The sequence below is a fragment of the Coturnix japonica genome, chromosome 9 (assembly GCF_001577835.2).
Source record: "Coturnix japonica isolate 7356 chromosome 9, Coturnix japonica 2.1, whole genome shotgun sequence".
Lineage (NCBI taxonomy): Eukaryota > Metazoa > Chordata > Aves > Galliformes > Phasianidae > Coturnix > Coturnix japonica.
Genome location: NC_029524.1, coordinates 17,788,974 through 17,806,824, shown reverse-complemented (window position 1 = coordinate 17,806,824; position 17,851 = coordinate 17,788,974). Strand labels below are relative to the sequence as shown.

Below are 17,851 nucleotides of genomic sequence, written 5' to 3'. Positions count from 1 at the left end.
AAATAAGCTCCAGAATGCATGCACTTGTTTGTTCCTTGATCTTTGAGAAGCTTCTGCCTTATAATCAAGGCCCATGTAGATTTTGAACTGGCTGCCTCCAAAACTTAGAGGCAAGTCTGCCCCAGACCACCTCACCAGCGCCACTACGTGTGCTTCAGTCTTGCACGTGTGCTGTGAAATGATCATATTTCTTTTAAGATTTAAAAGCAATCTCCAAAGTTTCTGGTTAATCTTCTGCCACCAAACTACAGCCTTCCCTCCCCTAAAAAGTGTCTAAGTGGAAATAACTTTACCCTTTAGAGCAGGTGTTGCATCTAGAGACCCTGCAAGCCCATATTTGTGGTGTTTGTGCATTTTCCCTTCCTTCCTTAAGCTAGGGTTTGAGATCTCAGTTATTCTGCAAACAAGACCCAGGAGACACACAATTAGACTCCCCTGGAGACTGACCCCTTATAGTGCCCACCTGTAGCCGGACCCAGATAGCATCCCAGTGCAATGAATTAGCACTCTAAGCTGATTAGAGCAGCTCTGCACAACTCTATTTTATTGACACAATGAAGAGAGGACAGAAAAGGGCCTGAAATGAGAAAATCATTTCCATGCTGACTGAATTAAAAGAACAAAAGGGCTCCTTGCAGTTGCAGCATTCAATTTGTCGGAAAAAAAGGAAGCCACTTAATGGATCACAATAGATCTGAGCAGACAGATGAAATTTAAAACTTCAGCATGAGTGCGATTACCAGCTAAACATATTCTAAATCATATCCTCCATATGCATAATTTAGTTTGATTGTTTAGGTCTGTGTTGCGCAAAAATACCGTGTGAGATGTTATCTTCTAAGTGTCTGCTTTTCATTGTTCAGGATGTGGGACGTGTCTGGCTGCGTGGCAATACGTTTTGTTGTAGCACAAATTGCACCAAAGTGTGCCTGGCTGCTTTCCCTTCTCTCCCGCTCCCAGCAGTGAATTAATATTTTTGCTATATGGAAACAAATAATACAAGATCATCTTATTCATACAAAGAGCTAAACTGATCAGATATTATATGCATTATTTTTCTCTGCTTCAAGAGAACAAACATTCAGCAACTTGGACTCTAGTACAACACACTGGTTTGTGACACTATAAACAGCTTTCTTGTTAAATTTAGGTTTAGACTAACAGTAACAAGACAAGAACACAGGCCATTAAAGGGGATTCCATGAATGATATATGTATTTTCTGGCCAAACAGATATGTAATTTACTTTGGCATTTTCAAATCAGAAGCTACTCATTTATAGAAGGTGATACAAGAATGAGTCCATGGAATGGATTGAAAACATCAGTATTCTGTGCTCCCCATCCTCTAATTATGCAAAGTTTGAATCTGACACAGCCCTAATTCAGAAGCGATAATCAGTTACACATGTAAAAATATCCGTGTTTCTTGGAATATGTATTTTCAAAGTAATGAAGTATTAAAGCACGAGAACACTGAGCACAGCCCTGCAAGCACACTGGCATGTGAACAATGCCGCTTCACTTCAGATTCTTCAAGAGTTAAATACTGAAAATTATGCTTATTTTCTTGAGAAGCTCTATATTCTTACAGCGTTACCAACATTTCTTTTACAGATCCAAAATTCAAAAGGAAAAGCCATCCTAGTCACCTCACTCTGAGCTCAGAACATCCAAACTCAGCCAGTTCACACCGACTTGCCCTAAGCCTGTTTCAAACAGCCTCACCTACATCCCCTTGGCCATTCCCATTTCAATTTTAGCAGCTTGTTAGTTCAGTTATAAACCATATCTGTTTCTGAGGTTAATACAAAAACGAAGGCGTTGCCCATTTCCCTGCTCTGCAGCCCATCTCCTGCCAAGAAGAAAGCAGTGAGCAGCCCTGCTCAGACCCGCTGCTCCGGCAGCAATTCCGGATTTCCCTACATGCTTCATAGGGGTAAATACCCAAACCAGCCAGGGGGTGACACGGCGCAGGATGACATGTGCTTAACAGACTCACTGTGAAGGCTGGAGGTGCGCTGTGCGTTTGGAGATTTTCCTGATGCCAAAGCAACCATTGTGTCATTTTGGTGATCATTTTTGGCACCCTTAAAGAAAACTTTCACAGCCACGTCTGCATCATTCAAAGGATTACAGCTGCAAAGGTTACTGTAATCAGTTCTTCCCCCCCATTTTTTTTTTCTCCGACTGATTGAGCGAAGAGTTTTCTACATACATATATATATAAGGCACGTATAAAGCTTTGGGATATTTTAGCAAAATCAACGTAGTGTAACTTTGCTGACAGCTTGTCACATTTCACTGACTGTCTGTCTGGGATCCTGCGATAACATCTGCATTCACTCAGGGTGAGAGCTTACCCTAAGACAAAAAAGTGGGCCCTGCCACATAATGCTCCATCATTCTGTCAGTTCTGACATGGCATCTGAATTTTTTGAATCACTAAACACTTTTGGGACTCTGGTCCTTATTATCTTTCCTTAGTTTCTATACTCGCTCAGCAATGCTGAAAAATGTAAAATGTGCAAACAAGGTAGTGGCCAGCCCGAGCTTTTTGTCGTCTAATCCTGAGCCCCTCATTCATGCTCACTGTTAATCTCTTAAGACATTATAAAACTGTTAGACAAAGAAATGTGAATACCTCTGCTTCTCAGCAGAATGGGAGGAAACCAAGGAAAATCTGGATCATGCTAAGCTTTTCTTTTCACCACAAAAATGGTAACTTAAACCTGTTGCATCAAATCATTTATAATTCCCAACACTAAGGCTTTTTTTTTTTTCTTTTTTTTTCTTTTTTTCTTTTTTTTTTTTTCTCTAACCGTATCGCAGGAGGGGGACGGCTGTAGCCCAGTTTCCAAAACGCATCAAATGCATCGGTCACAGGGAAAAGCCGTTCTGTGCCGGTGGCAGCCCCAGGGCACGCGTGGGGACACCACCGAGTGGGGACAGGGGGTGGGAGGGCTTCGTGGGGCCCGTGCATGGGATCAGGGCCCCCGTGAGCATTAATCCAGCTCTGTTTGGAGCCGTCTGCTATTTCAGGTCATCACTCCGCTCCTCCTGACTCCCACTGCTGCGAGGCATTAGCATGGGGACAAAAGCTGCTCAAGCACCTATTCTAAACCCATTCAAACGTATCATTCAACCCTACTAAAAATCACACTCGAAATGATACTGTTGCAATCAGCTAAATTTTATTCAGGAATGCTGGGGCTGAAAACCAGAATTTTGGTCCTCTGCTTGTGCAAAGAGAAGCGTTTTGTTGCCGCGGGTGCTGGGATGGACAGTCAGGTTTAGCGGTGGCCAAAAGGCACAAAAGTATTTGAATGCAAATACCAAACGAGTCCAACACACCCAGTGCCTATCATGGGGCTTTCCTTACACACACAGCAACTTCTGCTACAGCCATAACTGCCTAATAATTAGTTAAACCACGCTTAGCTTGCATAGGTGGGAAGAAACAGACTTTGTGGACCGAGGATGAGATGTTACCTTAATCATAACAACACCATCAGATTCAACTGATTTGAGAAAAGCATTTGTGAAAGCAAGGAGCAGGGACCGTGCTGCTGGGGCTGAGCAGCTTCGCCAGCCATGAAAAGAATGGTATTTCAAGTGGGGGAAAGGCAGTGCAGGGTAATACGGGCCAGACTGCATCTCTGGGAGCAGTAAGGCTGGGAGGATGGAGGGATGCAGAAATGCTGACATGAGGGCAATAGGGAAGGCCTGAAGAGCAGGGAGACAGCAGAAAATTCAAGTATATTCTGGCACTGAGAGGCAAAAGGCACCACTAGAAAACTGCTTGTAGTTTGGCTTTAAGGGATATTCTCTGTAACTGCAGTAGCGCTGAAGCTATTCTATAATCCAGCTTCCATTTTCCCACTCAATACAGACTGGAACGTTTGCACCAAATCAGCATTGCTGCCAAGATTTCAAAATACCCACTGAGATCCACCTGCTGTAAGCAACAGAAATGCCATAACCACAAATCTCCCAGAAAACACGAACCTTCGGGCTTAATTTTGGATAAAGTGCACATAGATTCACAGCCACATTTCTAGAAGGGCAGCTTACCACTTGTGGCCACTTCAAGCAGACAGGAGGGCAATGAAAGCTCCTTTCCAACACCCGACCAGCTACGCACCAGGTCTGCGGCCCAGTGTGTAAGAGCAGACAGAAAGGGAAGGCAAACCTGCTGCCTGCCTGCTGCCAGCACACTTCATCAAGTTAAGACTAAGAACAACACTTTGGGAAACCCACTATACACAAGAGCCCCTTTATGCTGTAGCCTTCACCTGATGAAATGTTACTCTTTTTGTGGGATCTCTTACATCTGTCCATGTTAAATGCAGGGACTGTACTTTAAAGGAGGGCTAGTTAAAGTTGGTTTTTATTTGTTTTCCAAATTAAAGCTCATCGTGTGCAAAGTTAACGTGATCAAATAGGGCCGGACTGAGATAACCTATACCTTCCCTCCTGTATGTGCTCCTATTGTTCAGCTTGGGGCCATTAAGGCTGCCACCTGGATAAAATGTCACATTTACACTCTCTGGGGTGGAAATACTCTGTTAGTCACCTATTTTTTCTATTCCTGGTTTCCAAACAAGTGTGGGTTCAGATCACTCTGACCAATGCATCTGGATCTTCAGGCCCCAGGAAGCAGGGGATTTTTACTTTTCTTTTGTTGAAATTTTACTGATATCTTTATTAACTCAAGTGCCTAGATTTCAACATAGACTTTAAACGGCAGGGTGGTTTAGATGCCAAAGCTCAGTGCTGCGTCCATCTAGGCTACTCAGCATCTCCCCATGCACAGCCTCCTGTCTTCATTTGCTTCTGTTTAATGATGACCCCCTCTTTCTGCCCACATTTCTTTTAGTCTCTTCTCTGCTTGTTCAGCCATCAAGACACACCTTTGTTTCATTTAGTATGCAATTTTCACCTCTGACCCAAGAAACTAGTCTTAGGCTTCCTGAACTTTATTGCCTGTTAATAGACTGCTGGCTCTCTTTTCAGCATTAATAGAAATGGCGGTGAGATGTTTAATTGAAAAGAGGGACAAAGCTGGACTCTGAAAGGCAAAGTCACTATGGATTAAAAAAAAATACCCAGAAATAATATGTTTGAGGAGCTTTGGGTATTCTTTACAAGTTTGCACCTCTTTACACAAATAAGAAAGACATCATTGATTTAATTATCTTCCCGGGGAACAATGGTATAATGCTCTGAATGGTGCTAAATGATTGATCTGGTAATTCATCTTCCACTAACGACTATCTATGCATTTTGTTTCTCTCCGGTCCTCAGACTGGTGACATTAGCAGTGGTGTCACGGAGCAGATCTGGGCTTTCATAAAACACCCACAGATGCTCTTTCCTGCCTGTATTTAGGGACACGTGGTTATAATTTTGTCTCCATTTCTTTGTCTTTAACGACATCTTTGAATTTAACTACATCTGTTGAATTAAAATTAAATAAAAAATAAAAGAAAGACACGGCTGGAGTTCATCGGCTTTATGTCAGAAATAGCTTTGTAATAAAAAAGGGAGATGTAATTTTGTAAGTGTCCTGATGAGTGAAAGATACCTTCCCGTGTTTTCAGAAGTTCTCTGTTTTCCGAATAGTTAGAAAAGAACATTGTTATAGCAAAAGGATATTATTGTACATGGAAAAGCATTATTAAAAATGATTTATTGTTCCGTGTTAGGAAACTTATAGGAAAAGTCTGATAATATATTAAACTTGTTTATTATGGACTTCATATAATTTTTGAATAATGCTGCTTTTTCTTTTGACAAGAGCAATAAACTCTGCTGGGATAGACATACGCTGATTATCCCAAGTCAACTGTGTTGCTTAAAGAAACATGCCCAAACAATCAGCTCTTGACAGCTGCATCTCTTGTTATTTACAATATCCATCACAGTAATAACTCACCATTTCTATATTAATAAGGCAGTGAAATTTATTATGATGGTATTGAAAAGTTATTAAGTACTGCATCCCAAGTGACAAAGTACCACAGCACTGTCACTATCCAAAAGCAGTTGCCCATCCATCACAAAGCTTTCCAGATGGTCCTGCATCTTTATCGCTCCCAGGTTGGTGACATCACCTGTTCACCCACTCAAAATTGATGATGAAAGCAAACAGATCTATCTTACTTACATTTACCAAATCAATTTAATTTTACAGGCCGTGGCTTAGTGACATATTGACTGTTTTCCTTAATGGCATCTACTGTACTTAATGCAGAGAACTCATCTTTGAATCCAGGCTTGCATAATGTGGCATTCCATAATAAATTTTTTATAACATATTTATTTAATGGGAAGAAATACGATTGTTTGTCAGTTCGATTAAATGTAATTATTCTCTTTGGTTCTGTCCTTTCTTATTTTTCTTTCTGATGTTGTCTATCCTAATGGCTAAATTCAGTTTACAGGTTTTGTCCTTTAAAGGGACACCTGACACATTTTACAGTGATTTTTCTGTACATTTTGGTAATATCACAGATCTATTCCACTGCTAGCTTCTCTCTCAATTGATTTATTGCTTGCTTGGACAAAGCACTGAGTTCAGGTAAACTCTACCCATGAGCAAATAACAACTACTGTATTTTGGATAGAAATACAGATTACTGGGACATTCCCCCAGTTCTACCCTAAAGGGGCAACTAAACTTCCTGCTCCCCGTCCTGCTCCTATTCCCCATTACACGCAATCCTTATGGCTTCACTCTGCTTTCCTCAGGATCTAACACTCCTCCTGATTAAGTTAAAACCCCAGTGGCTTTGTGGAGAATGTGTACTCAGAACCGCGGATTGATTTTGGTGGCTTCAGACAGTGCCATGGAACGGGCAATTTTCTGCCCTCAAGATCAAGGACAATGCAGAGCATCCACCAGCTGTCAAGTACAGAAACCATCAGTGCTATGCAATTCATTCCAGCCAAAAGCAGGAAAAAGGAGCAGCATTTTGCTCAGCTCTTCCTGCCACTGCTGCCACGTTGGCACTGGATTGGCTCTGCAATTTATCAGCACCGAGAGCAGCTGGGTACAGCCAAGTGGCACCTTGGCAGCTGTGCAACACCTACCTGCCATGTCACTCAGACACCCTGATTTTGAGAGATTTCTGAGCACAGGTTCAGCAGGGAGCCAAAGAGTGACTCTCATCTCCAGCTCCTGCTGCAGCAGCTTCACATGAACAGGGCAAAGTTGGAGGCACATCCCATCAGGCCTCACCAAGGCAGCACATCCCACCAAACAGGAGGTTCTGCTTAATCATGTTAATGGAAGAATTAAAGAGAATTGAAGAAATTAAGTAGATATCAATGGGGCAAAGGCAATGACAGATGGTTCTCTGTGTTGCCCCCACTTTCCAACCCTCTTCCAATCATATGAAACAACTAAAAGGGCCAACAGTTCAATTTTGTGGTCAGATATCTTTAGTTAGAACTGAACATCAGGTTCACCTGCTCATATTGCTATTCAGGATCTGATGGTTGCTCATTTAAGCTACATTCTCTGTTCTGAACATGGAGAAAGCTGATGTTAGCAGCTGGGGCATGCAATGGACATCACACTTTGCTCATGTCTCACCCCCAGACATGGTTGCAAGTAACAGAATTCAGACTGGCAGTGCTAGCAGCACTGTTAGTAATGCCTCTTTTGCAAGCTACTTTCTAGGGGCTGTATTAAGCACCCTTGTGCATGCTCACCTCAGGTAAGATACATGGTATGAACTCCATCCAATGTGGCACTGAACACTGTGTCCCTAACAGAGATCTTAACACTGCAGCTAAGCACATGCTTAACTCAAACACCTGGGTAATCCCTTTGATGATAAGCTTGTGCCTAAGTGCTTTATTGGATCTCAGCCAGAGTGCTCTATGCCTTGCAAAGCTGAACTCCAAATGGGATAAAACATCACCTACGTGTTGAAGAAAAGGTAAGGATCTCAGCCCCACCTGGGGCTGCCAGAAGCGAACAGTCTGTTGACCTGGGGAGAATACACTATCTGCAAAACCAACCTTATATTCATCAGGATGTACTTCTTTCTTTCATTACAAAGCAAATTGGTTCTTTTTAATTTCTAATTAGATAACTCATATTCTTACTCCTTGTTTTGCTTCATTAGTAATTCTGGCAAGGTTCGTGAAGTCCTTATACCTCTGCAATGCATACACAAGGAAGAAACATAGGCAAGGAATTTGGCTTATACTCCACCACATTACAACCAGCTGGTTGTACGGAGCTATGGAGTAGCTCTGCATATTAATGCTCCTAAAGACAGTTCAAGGAACAGCTGAGGTTTGGTCTGTAAGTCAGAGCATGGGTCCTGAAGCGTCAGACAACCACAGCAATGTTTATTTAACAATGGGACATGTTCTGTATGCCAAAGAAAAATATTCAGAAATAACGAAGAATTGGTTCATTTTACTTTCCCGTTTTGCAAAATACCAACTTAATGGTCCATCCTAGTGTGAGTTCACTGACTACAAGGAATTTATTTCCCTCCATGTAGTTTAGTAGGGATATCTAAGCAGGGTTTTTAAGATATTGCACCTCATGTCCAGTTCTTTAGATGTTGCTTTATATTCTGCAAGAGTCAGATGCTACTTTCAACATTCTAAAAAAGGCTTTCCAAAGGAGCACCCAAAAACAGAGGGTTACAGACACACCGAGAAGAACCTGCTGGTAATTCCCACTGATTTCATTCAGACTTTGGATGCTGAGAGCAGCAGGAAAATCAAGCAGTCGCTTCAGTCACAAAGTAACTTTGGGAGCACACGTTCTAGATTCCAGTTCTAGAAACCTATATCCTTACAAGTTGTAACTTATTTTTTCATAGTATATTTGGAACCCCAAACCTCCAAATACAAATTCATTCCTCCTACATTCAAATTTAGAAACATTTCCAAATCAAAGTGCAGAACTGAAACTTAAAATCACAGCTACTCCAGCCCCTGCAGACCAGTGGGAAGCCTTTGCTCCAGATCAATTTTTAGAAGCTGCTCAGCCTTCCCTGAAGATGTACATCAGACACATTTGAGAGGCAAACAAATAGCCTCCTAATTTCCATTCAGAAGTAATAGCCTCAAGTCAAGCATCTTCTACTGAATCTATGATGTTTTTCAGCCTCGCTGCCATGAAAGGAAAATATACTCTGCTCTATAAGCACATTATATGGTGCTTTATAAAGCTCTAAAGTATTTTTTACTTCTCTGACACGTTTGATTTATTAAAGTTTATTGCTCTTGTTTCCGCCTTCCTAAATAAAGAAGTCAAAGTAGAGGATATAAAGAGCTGCAAAGATGTTGTTCCCATGAATGAGACTTGCACAGCTCGCTATTGCAATGAGACCTGGATTTGAATATTCACCCCACTCTGGAAGACTCTGGTGGGACACAGGCGCATGTGCATTGTGACCCATGTAAAGGCTCTCTTTGAAATACTCTCCGAGTTGTTTTTCATAGCAGGGCATGAACTATGATGAAATCACTACATTCATGCGCTTCGCTTTTGTTTAAAAAATTACTGCCATCCCTTAAAAGCTTGTTTTCCTTGTTGATTAAGCAGCAGTCAATTTTCCCTTTTCAAACAACCCCTGAGCAACAACCACCTGACCCCCTCGGATGTTCGGGCTGCCGGCAAATACTAAAACCACAGTGACAAACTGCAAAAAAGCTTGACCTTTCCCCCTGTCCGGTGACCCCGTGTTCGATTTGTGCTTTAACCAACCAATACCTGATTAGATAATGCTTTGCTCCAGACCCACAAAATGAGATAAAATTCAAATTTATGGCTTTTCATTTAAACTGGTCCGCAGCACTCTAATCATGACCCAAGCACAACCATATCACAACAAATTCTCTCTGTCCCATGGTGTGTTTTATGGCTGAAGTGTATAAATGGACACAATGGACATTGTTTTCTCAGACTTGCTCTTGACAAACTGTGCAGTGATGCCATAGGAGCCTTGCTATGGGGAGGATGTAGGCACAGGCTCCATGACATTCCTCAGCTTTCTGAAGCAAATTTTTCTACATCTCCTGCCTGGTTGCAAAAGTTAATAGCAGTATTTCCTCCAGCCTTCCCTCCTGGATGTTGCACACACAGCCTGGTACCAACACAGACAGAGCACAGTCAACAGACAACAGAAGTATCCCAAAGCTGGACGTGCCCAGCACCATGACATTTGTGTTGGGTTGTGGGATTATTTTTTTTTTTTGTTGTTGGTGGAGTAGTAAGAGAAAAGAGTAAATCAGCAATATGAAAGCAAAAGAAAATAGTTAAAGAGGATGCTCAGTTTTCCTTCAAGAATCATTATAACACAGTTATACTCTTTGCTTGAATAGCAATTCATTCAACGTATTTGAAAGTCAAACACCATTGTATGTTCAGTGTTTCACAGAGAAATGCGTATCAGATGGAAAGGCAGGCTTCCCATGCTGACAGGAGGAGAAACGCCTAGTTTAATAAAAGTGCCCATTCAGGCAGAAAAAGGGACACCAGAAAAGTTTACCTTCCCCAAACTGTGCTGAACCACAGATAAATGATACCTTTTCCCATTGCTATCCCATGCTTTCTGTGGCATTCCCTGAGCCCACACACTGTTAAGTTTCTTTTTCATCCCAAGGCATGAGTCCAAGGAGATGCTGGTTTCCAAAGCAGCTGATGGTGAGCATCTGGACTGGGATGTTGGTGAGGTCTTCTGTAGCACTCCCACATCCCCCACATCTGTCCTTTAGACTTGACCTCCTCTGCTCACCACTTCACTCGTTGTGTAGACTCTGGTAACCAGCATTTCTTTGTCTCCCTTCAATTCCAATAAACGTACTTAACCCACTTGTTGGAAAAATATTCTGTGTCAGGCTCCCTTGAGCACTGCAGAGCACTTATGGATGAGTGGCCAAATTACAGAGGGAGTCTGACTGTTGATTTTGTGTGATTTTCTTCCAACACTTTTCAATAGCTTCTCCCCAGCTGTCCCAAATACATAACAGTGTTTGAAAGGCACGAGTCCTGCAGTGTGAAAGGGATTCAAATCTGCCAGATTTATCAAGTTATGCATTTCTTTTCTTCTTTTTTTTTGGGGTGGGGGGGGACAGAAGGGGGATTCATAGGGCTACAAAGTCCTAAATATCGGAGCCATCAAAACTAGTCCGTACTTTTGCAGTATATTACCAATACCCAAGGGCACGCAAATCAAAATGCAGTCTACAATTTCAAAGTGTTAAACCTGAAAGAACGGTCGTGTCTCAGCACTTTGGTTCCAGTTTCTGTTATCAATACCTGAGCTTAATTGTGGTGTGGTTAAAAGTCAGCTTTTATGGTTTCCTGGTGCCTTGGTCAAAAAATAAAGATTTCTCACCAGCAGTTTCATTTCATCAGGGTCTGTTAACTTGATAGAGTGCTGCAAAGTCTATAATTTCTCCTGACACTATTCTGTCATATTGTCACTGCTCTCACAAGTGTTTAAACAACTGGATAGGAAGTCTGGAATGAACTCATCGAGGATTTATTGACAGTTAAGAGCTAACCAAATGTTTATTATCCACCATATCAGTGAGGTTCTGCTGCACAGAGGAACTCCACTTTTCCTGGGAACATGAAACTCCCCTGTACCCAGAGGTCAGCCGCAGCCCTGGGGAGCCGCATAAACTCCGCACTTCTCCCTTATCAGAAACCAAAGGCAAAGCACAGATGGCAAGCCGAGATCATACTTTATTTCCACAGCACGTTGTTAGAACTGCAAATAAAACTATACAAGAACAGTTCTTACAGTGCATAGTGCCATCCTCCAGACTGAGGTTGAGGATGACTGGCTTGCCCTACAACAGTCCTTACCACTTTACATCTACAGCCACCATTTAATGCCAGATATAGGAGAAAATTTCCTTCCCACTGCCATGAAGGAAAAAATTCAGTGGGACCACAGCCCTGTGATACAACAGCAGAGAAAACATGTTGTTCCTGAAGGCAGGGAATGCAGAAGGCAACCACAGTACTCACTGAAGTGAAGCCTTCAGCTCCTGCATGAAAACCAACATTTCTCAGAGCATCTGCAGAGGTAACATGATCCACACCATCCCCATGTGTGCTCGGTTTCTGACACTAGCATCCAAACATACTTTCACTGAATGAATGGCAAAATTCCCATTAACTTAAATGGAAGCAGGATCAAACACTCTGCTTTCAAAGACCCCAAGTAGCAGGAGGCTCTGCAGTAGCAATTTAACTTACTAATTGTTGTCACCAGGAAGTGGTGATGCACAGCACTGAAAGCAGCACCCAGCATCTCTACAGACAGACAGCACAGTGTCACCAACTGATCCCTCACCCCATCACATGGCAGGGTTGCATGTGAGCGAACTGAAACGGTGCAGAAATGTTCCGATAATACCACGTCTGCCTCTCCTTCCCAGAAAAGGAGGTCACCTGCCAAAATCCACCCACACAGTTTTCATGCATGAAGAGCAACAATAATTCCTACTTTTTTTCTTTTTCTCTTTTTTTCTTTTTTTCTTTTTTTTTTCTTAAATTTACATTCATTTTCATCCAGAAAGCACCACAAAGCCATGAAACAGTCTCAGAGTACACAAATATTCCCTGGTTGCTGCAGGATAGGACCCAAATTCTGCAAATACCTCTGTGTTTATAGACATTCAAGAGAACTCAACAGACCGAAGGAGGAATGCAAAGTGTCTTACCTCCCAACCGTAACTGGGATCTTTGAGGTGTGGCCGTTGCTCTCCTACGAAAGGGCCAAACTTTTCTCCTACTTCAATCTTCCTTTTGGTCCATATCCCTAATCCTGCTCCAGGAATGTTGGATTCTCGGAGCTCAAATTCAGAAGGAATGGGAATGTCATCGGGAATGTATATCGTAGCCTTGTAAGGAGAGCTCTCCTTTGGTGTGAAAGCTTCGCTGGAGGTGGTTGGAGAGGACGGCTCCTGGATGCTGACAGATGCTGGGCACTGGGCGTTTGCAGCCTCTCCATCAGCTTCTGGCACTTCCTCCAAGGGAAGCTCAGGAAAGCTTTCATACAGGCATTCATCACCTGAAAAAGAAAGCCAAATTGTAGGATTTGAAATATCCTGACAGGTTTTGCATGTGAAACCCTTTCACAAAATGGAGAGGACAGTTCGGTAGGCGGGCAGCACCCTCATCAATCACTGGTTCCCCTCGCCCTGCCAGGAGCTGAGCTTTCTCCCCATTGCAAGCCCAGGGGTTCTCTGTGGCATTTCTCAGTGCTCCTGACATCAAAAGTGGTTTACATCACCAAACACACAAAAAAAGTGAATTACATACAGATGTATATGCAGGCACACCCTATTGTCCAATCTGGTCCGGATATAGCGCTTTGCATTGCACACTCTTTGAAATTGCAATTGAAAGCCAGCATTATATGTTACAATTGAAATCTAAGTGAAGTGAAAAGCAAGAAAGCTTTACTGGTCTATCAGAGAGACAGCCTGAACCCAGAGTAGCCAAAATTAAGTTTGATGGGCTCCAATTAGTTTTTGGAGGAAAGGATCCAGCCTACCACACAACTATTGGCAAGAACTTCAGCTGATGTAAATCAGTGTCTCATCACTGACCTCCATGAAATTCAATGGTCTGAATCAAGTTCAGGATCTAAACTGCACCTTATAGAGAACACAAAACTTCTCCTCTTACAGTTACAGAAGAATCTGGGGTAGATCCAAAATACATTTAAAAAAACCCCAAACCTTTGTTACTGGCACTTAGCCAGCAAACAAACTAAAAAAAAAGAGGAGGAAAAACTCACTATTTTTGACAGCTCAAACTGTAAGGCTGATTCTAAATTCCTTTTAGCAAGGAAAAAAACCTCCAAGTGATCTCAGCAGGGATTTTAGCTGCATCAGAAATACAGTGTTCAACCCAACAATACAAGCAAAGGACACATAAAGAGCAATTCCTCACTATTTACATTAATTCGACTTTATCATTGTCACCGTACTTTGCACCGAAACGCATTCCACTTGACTCTAACTAAATAGGATGTGTGAATGCTATTCTCCAAGGAACAAAGTTGAGAGATCGGGTATCTGAGCAACGGAATATTTGCATAATATGGTGGCCCAGAAATTAGAGCGTTCCGCTGCGCTCGATGACCAGATTGACTCCGTCTCGGTGAAGAAACAGGAAACTTTAAAATGTTCTTTCAATTTCTTGCTCGTTTAAGAAACTATCCATGGTAGATTAGCACCGTATGCCTTTTCCACTAAAAACTGGTCATAGCCCATTATCTCTCACATCTTTGTTACATATTATCTCACCACATTCTATCTGTACTTTCATGCTTCTGGTGCTGCCTAAGACAAACACTGGGACATAACAAATCATTTGAATAGATTGCTCCCATCACATGACTGGTAAACTGGATTCTTCATCTGTGAGCAATTTATTCACAGCCATGAACTGTTTTTCTTTCTTTCATGTGGCACTGACTATGACCTCATGCATGTCACAGCAAAGTTCAGCTACCCATTCCCTCTTCCTCTGCCTCGGCGGGCTCCCTCTGTCCTTTATCTACTGAACCCCATATTGATCAGTTTGCCACTTTTCTAATACCTGGCACTCTAGAAGCAGAAAATCTTGACTGACCCCACCATTTGGCCAAGATGGACACACAGAGGGGATTTTCCATCATTTATGTTTAAGAAATCTTGCCTGTAATAGCTCGTTAGTGCTGAGTTCTGGTGAAGATGCTCAAGGAAAGTCATGCAAAAGAACTTGAAGCATCCTTAAGTCCATGCCTGGACTTTCCAGTCCTGCAGCAAAATTCAGTCTGGACTGCAGTGGACAGGAAAGATGTTGTGGAAAGGGCAGGGACACAGCTCCACCTGGATGCCATAATTCACTTCACTGATCCATGATGAAGTGACCAGGTTAGCAGCCACCTCTGTTATAGCAATGCGCTGCAGCTGCCCCCAAACTCAGCTCCCCTTGAATACACAGGAAAGCTCAGCACACCGTGATAGGTGAGCAAGGCTGGTCCACAACTCTCAAGCATCCCCCAAGCTACCCCATGCTCCCCACTACTGTGGGAAGCAGCATCACTTCCATTCAGATGTCTTCCCCCAACTGTTTAGATTGCAATCCTGTATAAAAGAATTCAGCTGGTTTTGAAATGAGAAAAAAAAAAAAAAAAAAAAAAAAAAAAAAAANCCAAGCTACCCCATGCTCCCCACTACTGTGGGAAGCAGCATCACTTCCATTCAGATGTCTTCCCCCAACTGTTTAGATTGCAATCCTGTATAAAATAAATCAGCTGGTTTTGAAATAAGAAAAAAAAAAAAAAAAAAAAAAAAAAAAAAAAGCCATGTATACACATGTGCTGCAGGAAGAGAAATCACACAAGGAAAGTGATCTGGCTGATGATAAGCATATGGCTCATTGGAAGGGGGTGTTTAAAAGCTTCAGGCATCTAAATCCTACTGATTTCCCATGACAGTTGGGTACCCGCACCCAAACTCCTTCAAAAGTCCACCTCATGTATTCGGTGTTTTTCCGTTCCACAAAACAAGGGCTTTCCTCGGTCCTGCCATTTCTCCACCTAAAAGTGGCTCAGAAAAAACCCACAGCCACAGCAAACAGTGCTCACAACCTGCCCACGAGCCAGCACAAGCTGTGTCTGCAGCCTCCAGGACAGCTTTGCAGATGTTTCTTCTCCCCCCTGGGACAGTCCAGTTTAATTTCTCTTTCACAGACCCGAAGGCCTCAGTTATACTTATCTCAGACTTTCTGGCTATGCTCATTTTAGCCATATAGGGTCAAACCTGCAACTGATAAATCGGCACTGGAAGGCTGGCAGGGAGACAAGCCCATTTGTGCTGCTCTATTGTGACTGCTTTCATTTCCAGCAGACACACCCCATGTCGTAGTCAGAAACAGGCTCAGGTTTGAAAGCCCTGGAAAATAAAATATGCATGTATCGGTCCCAGAGCTCTGGGGATGGGGTAGAACAAATTACTGAAGTTACATATTGCCTGAAATAGCAACGTATTCTATTGAAAATATATATTAAAAACTCAAAATAAACAACAAGTTGAATTATTGCTGGCCAGGAGAAGGAAGACCATTAAGACACATCTGTAATGTTACTGGTAGAAAGAGCTGCACATCATTTTCCCAGAGAACTGCAAGGCATCCACACAGACAACACTACAGTTTCAAAATTCAAGATGGCTTCTTTAAAGTCTACTAATTAGCCTTGCTAGAAATGGGATGTAACAAAATCAGGGCCCCTGATAAGGAAGCAGATGAGATTAGGTAATGTGGAAGTTCTGATGTTAGCCTCCATAAAATTCTTCACTGATATTTTGCAATAAAAACATGAGCAAGCTTCAAAGGAAACCAGGGAGGAAAGGTTAATTGCTAGCAAAAGACCAGGGTGGACACCTGTGTTTGCACTTTTGACACCAGCTGGCATGCCAGCAGGAAGGAGCCCACGTGGCCACGTGCTGGGGATGTGCCTGATGAGCATAGCAGAGCCATGTGCCAAAGCACCACTGTACGAATGGATTCGTGCAGTTATAAGAAGCCTCCTAACATTATCTTCCCTCCTTTTCCCAGACTGCCTATTCTGCCTCACTTCAGGCAATTTATACCTGGGGAAACACAGACCTAAGCTGCTACTGACACGCTGGCACTTGAATCTGATTCTCTGTGCTTGGAGTCATGCACAAGGCTGCTGTGATAAACTGGACAGCTGATTACTTCAGATGAGGGAGGTATGCTGGAAGCAAAAGCATCTAGAGAGCCTACTTCAGAGGTGCTTTTAATGCCATCACCTCAAGCACAGGATAAAACAAGAGCCAAGGTAAAATGCGGAAGTGGCGCTTTCCAACTGAGAAGATACAGGCATCTTCATGCCCACAGCTTCTCAAAGGTGAGAAAGATGATCCTGAGCCCTAAAAGGCAGACATCAGAAGAACGCAGCTTTATTCAGTACAAGTCTATCATGTCAGAAGCTTAGAATTCCATAAGGGCTGTTGACCACACCTTTAATGACGGCATTAATGAGGGTGACTGGGAAACACATAAGAATCAGGTGAAAGGGACCCATCTCTTGCATAAGGTCAGAGTGGGCCTGAATGCACCACTGTGCTCCAAGTCAGATCCCTTAATGAGCCCAGAGTGCCTTTGTATCTGTTTGACCTAACATTTCTATTCAGTGCTGAGGAAATCAGCGCGGAGTATTTGCAAGCATATCTGAAAAGGAGGCAGGCATTTCCTCTTGCATACAAATGGGACACCTTTATCTGAATTTCTGTTTGAACAAGTATTAAAGAAAGAAATGTTACAGGCAGGGGCTGATTGATTACAAAATCTATCTACATCAGTCTGGAACACAGGAGGTCAGAAAAAAAAACAACAGAAAATAAGAGAAAGAAACCCATTAGATTCAAAAGAAGCATGGAGTAGTGGTGAACTACATGAGAACCACCTGAGAGTCCTGCACCAAAGAAGCATGGCCAGGGCCCACGTTCCCTAGAGGAGAAGGTTCCTTGGCCTCAAAAACACACAGAGTTTGGGTTACTATCTCCAGGCACAGAAGGGACTCCAGCCAAGAGCTACATTACTCGAACTTTTTATCAGTTAATGTACCTGAAACTGGTTTGTGCCGCTCCCTATTCACAGAACTGTTCTGTAGAGCTAAAAACGATTATTTATTATTATTTGTATTGTAACACAGTCTGGTGGCCCCAAGCAGGACCCCATTGTGAAAAGCATCAGGCAAACTTAATCAAATGAGATTAGATTCTAGCCAGAATGGAACTAGTAATTCCCAGTTAAGTGAAAAACATAAAACTAACAG

General features: G+C 42.5%; 1 protein-coding gene across 8 annotated transcripts in view; it reads right to left on the bottom strand.

The window, feature by feature from the left end:
• MECOM (MDS1 and EVI1 complex locus) overlaps positions 1-17,851 on the bottom strand; it is a 321,499-nt gene that overhangs the window by 158,574 nt on the left and 145,074 nt on the right. For all 8 annotated transcript variants that reach the window (XM_015871997.2, XM_032446644.1, XM_015871992.2 and 5 more), the window contains one exon: positions 12,714-13,063. In XM_015871997.2, the coding sequence (XP_015727483.1) occupies positions 12,714-13,063 (350 nt within the window). Of the gene's footprint in view, positions 1-12,713; positions 13,064-17,851 lie in introns of those variants that run through there.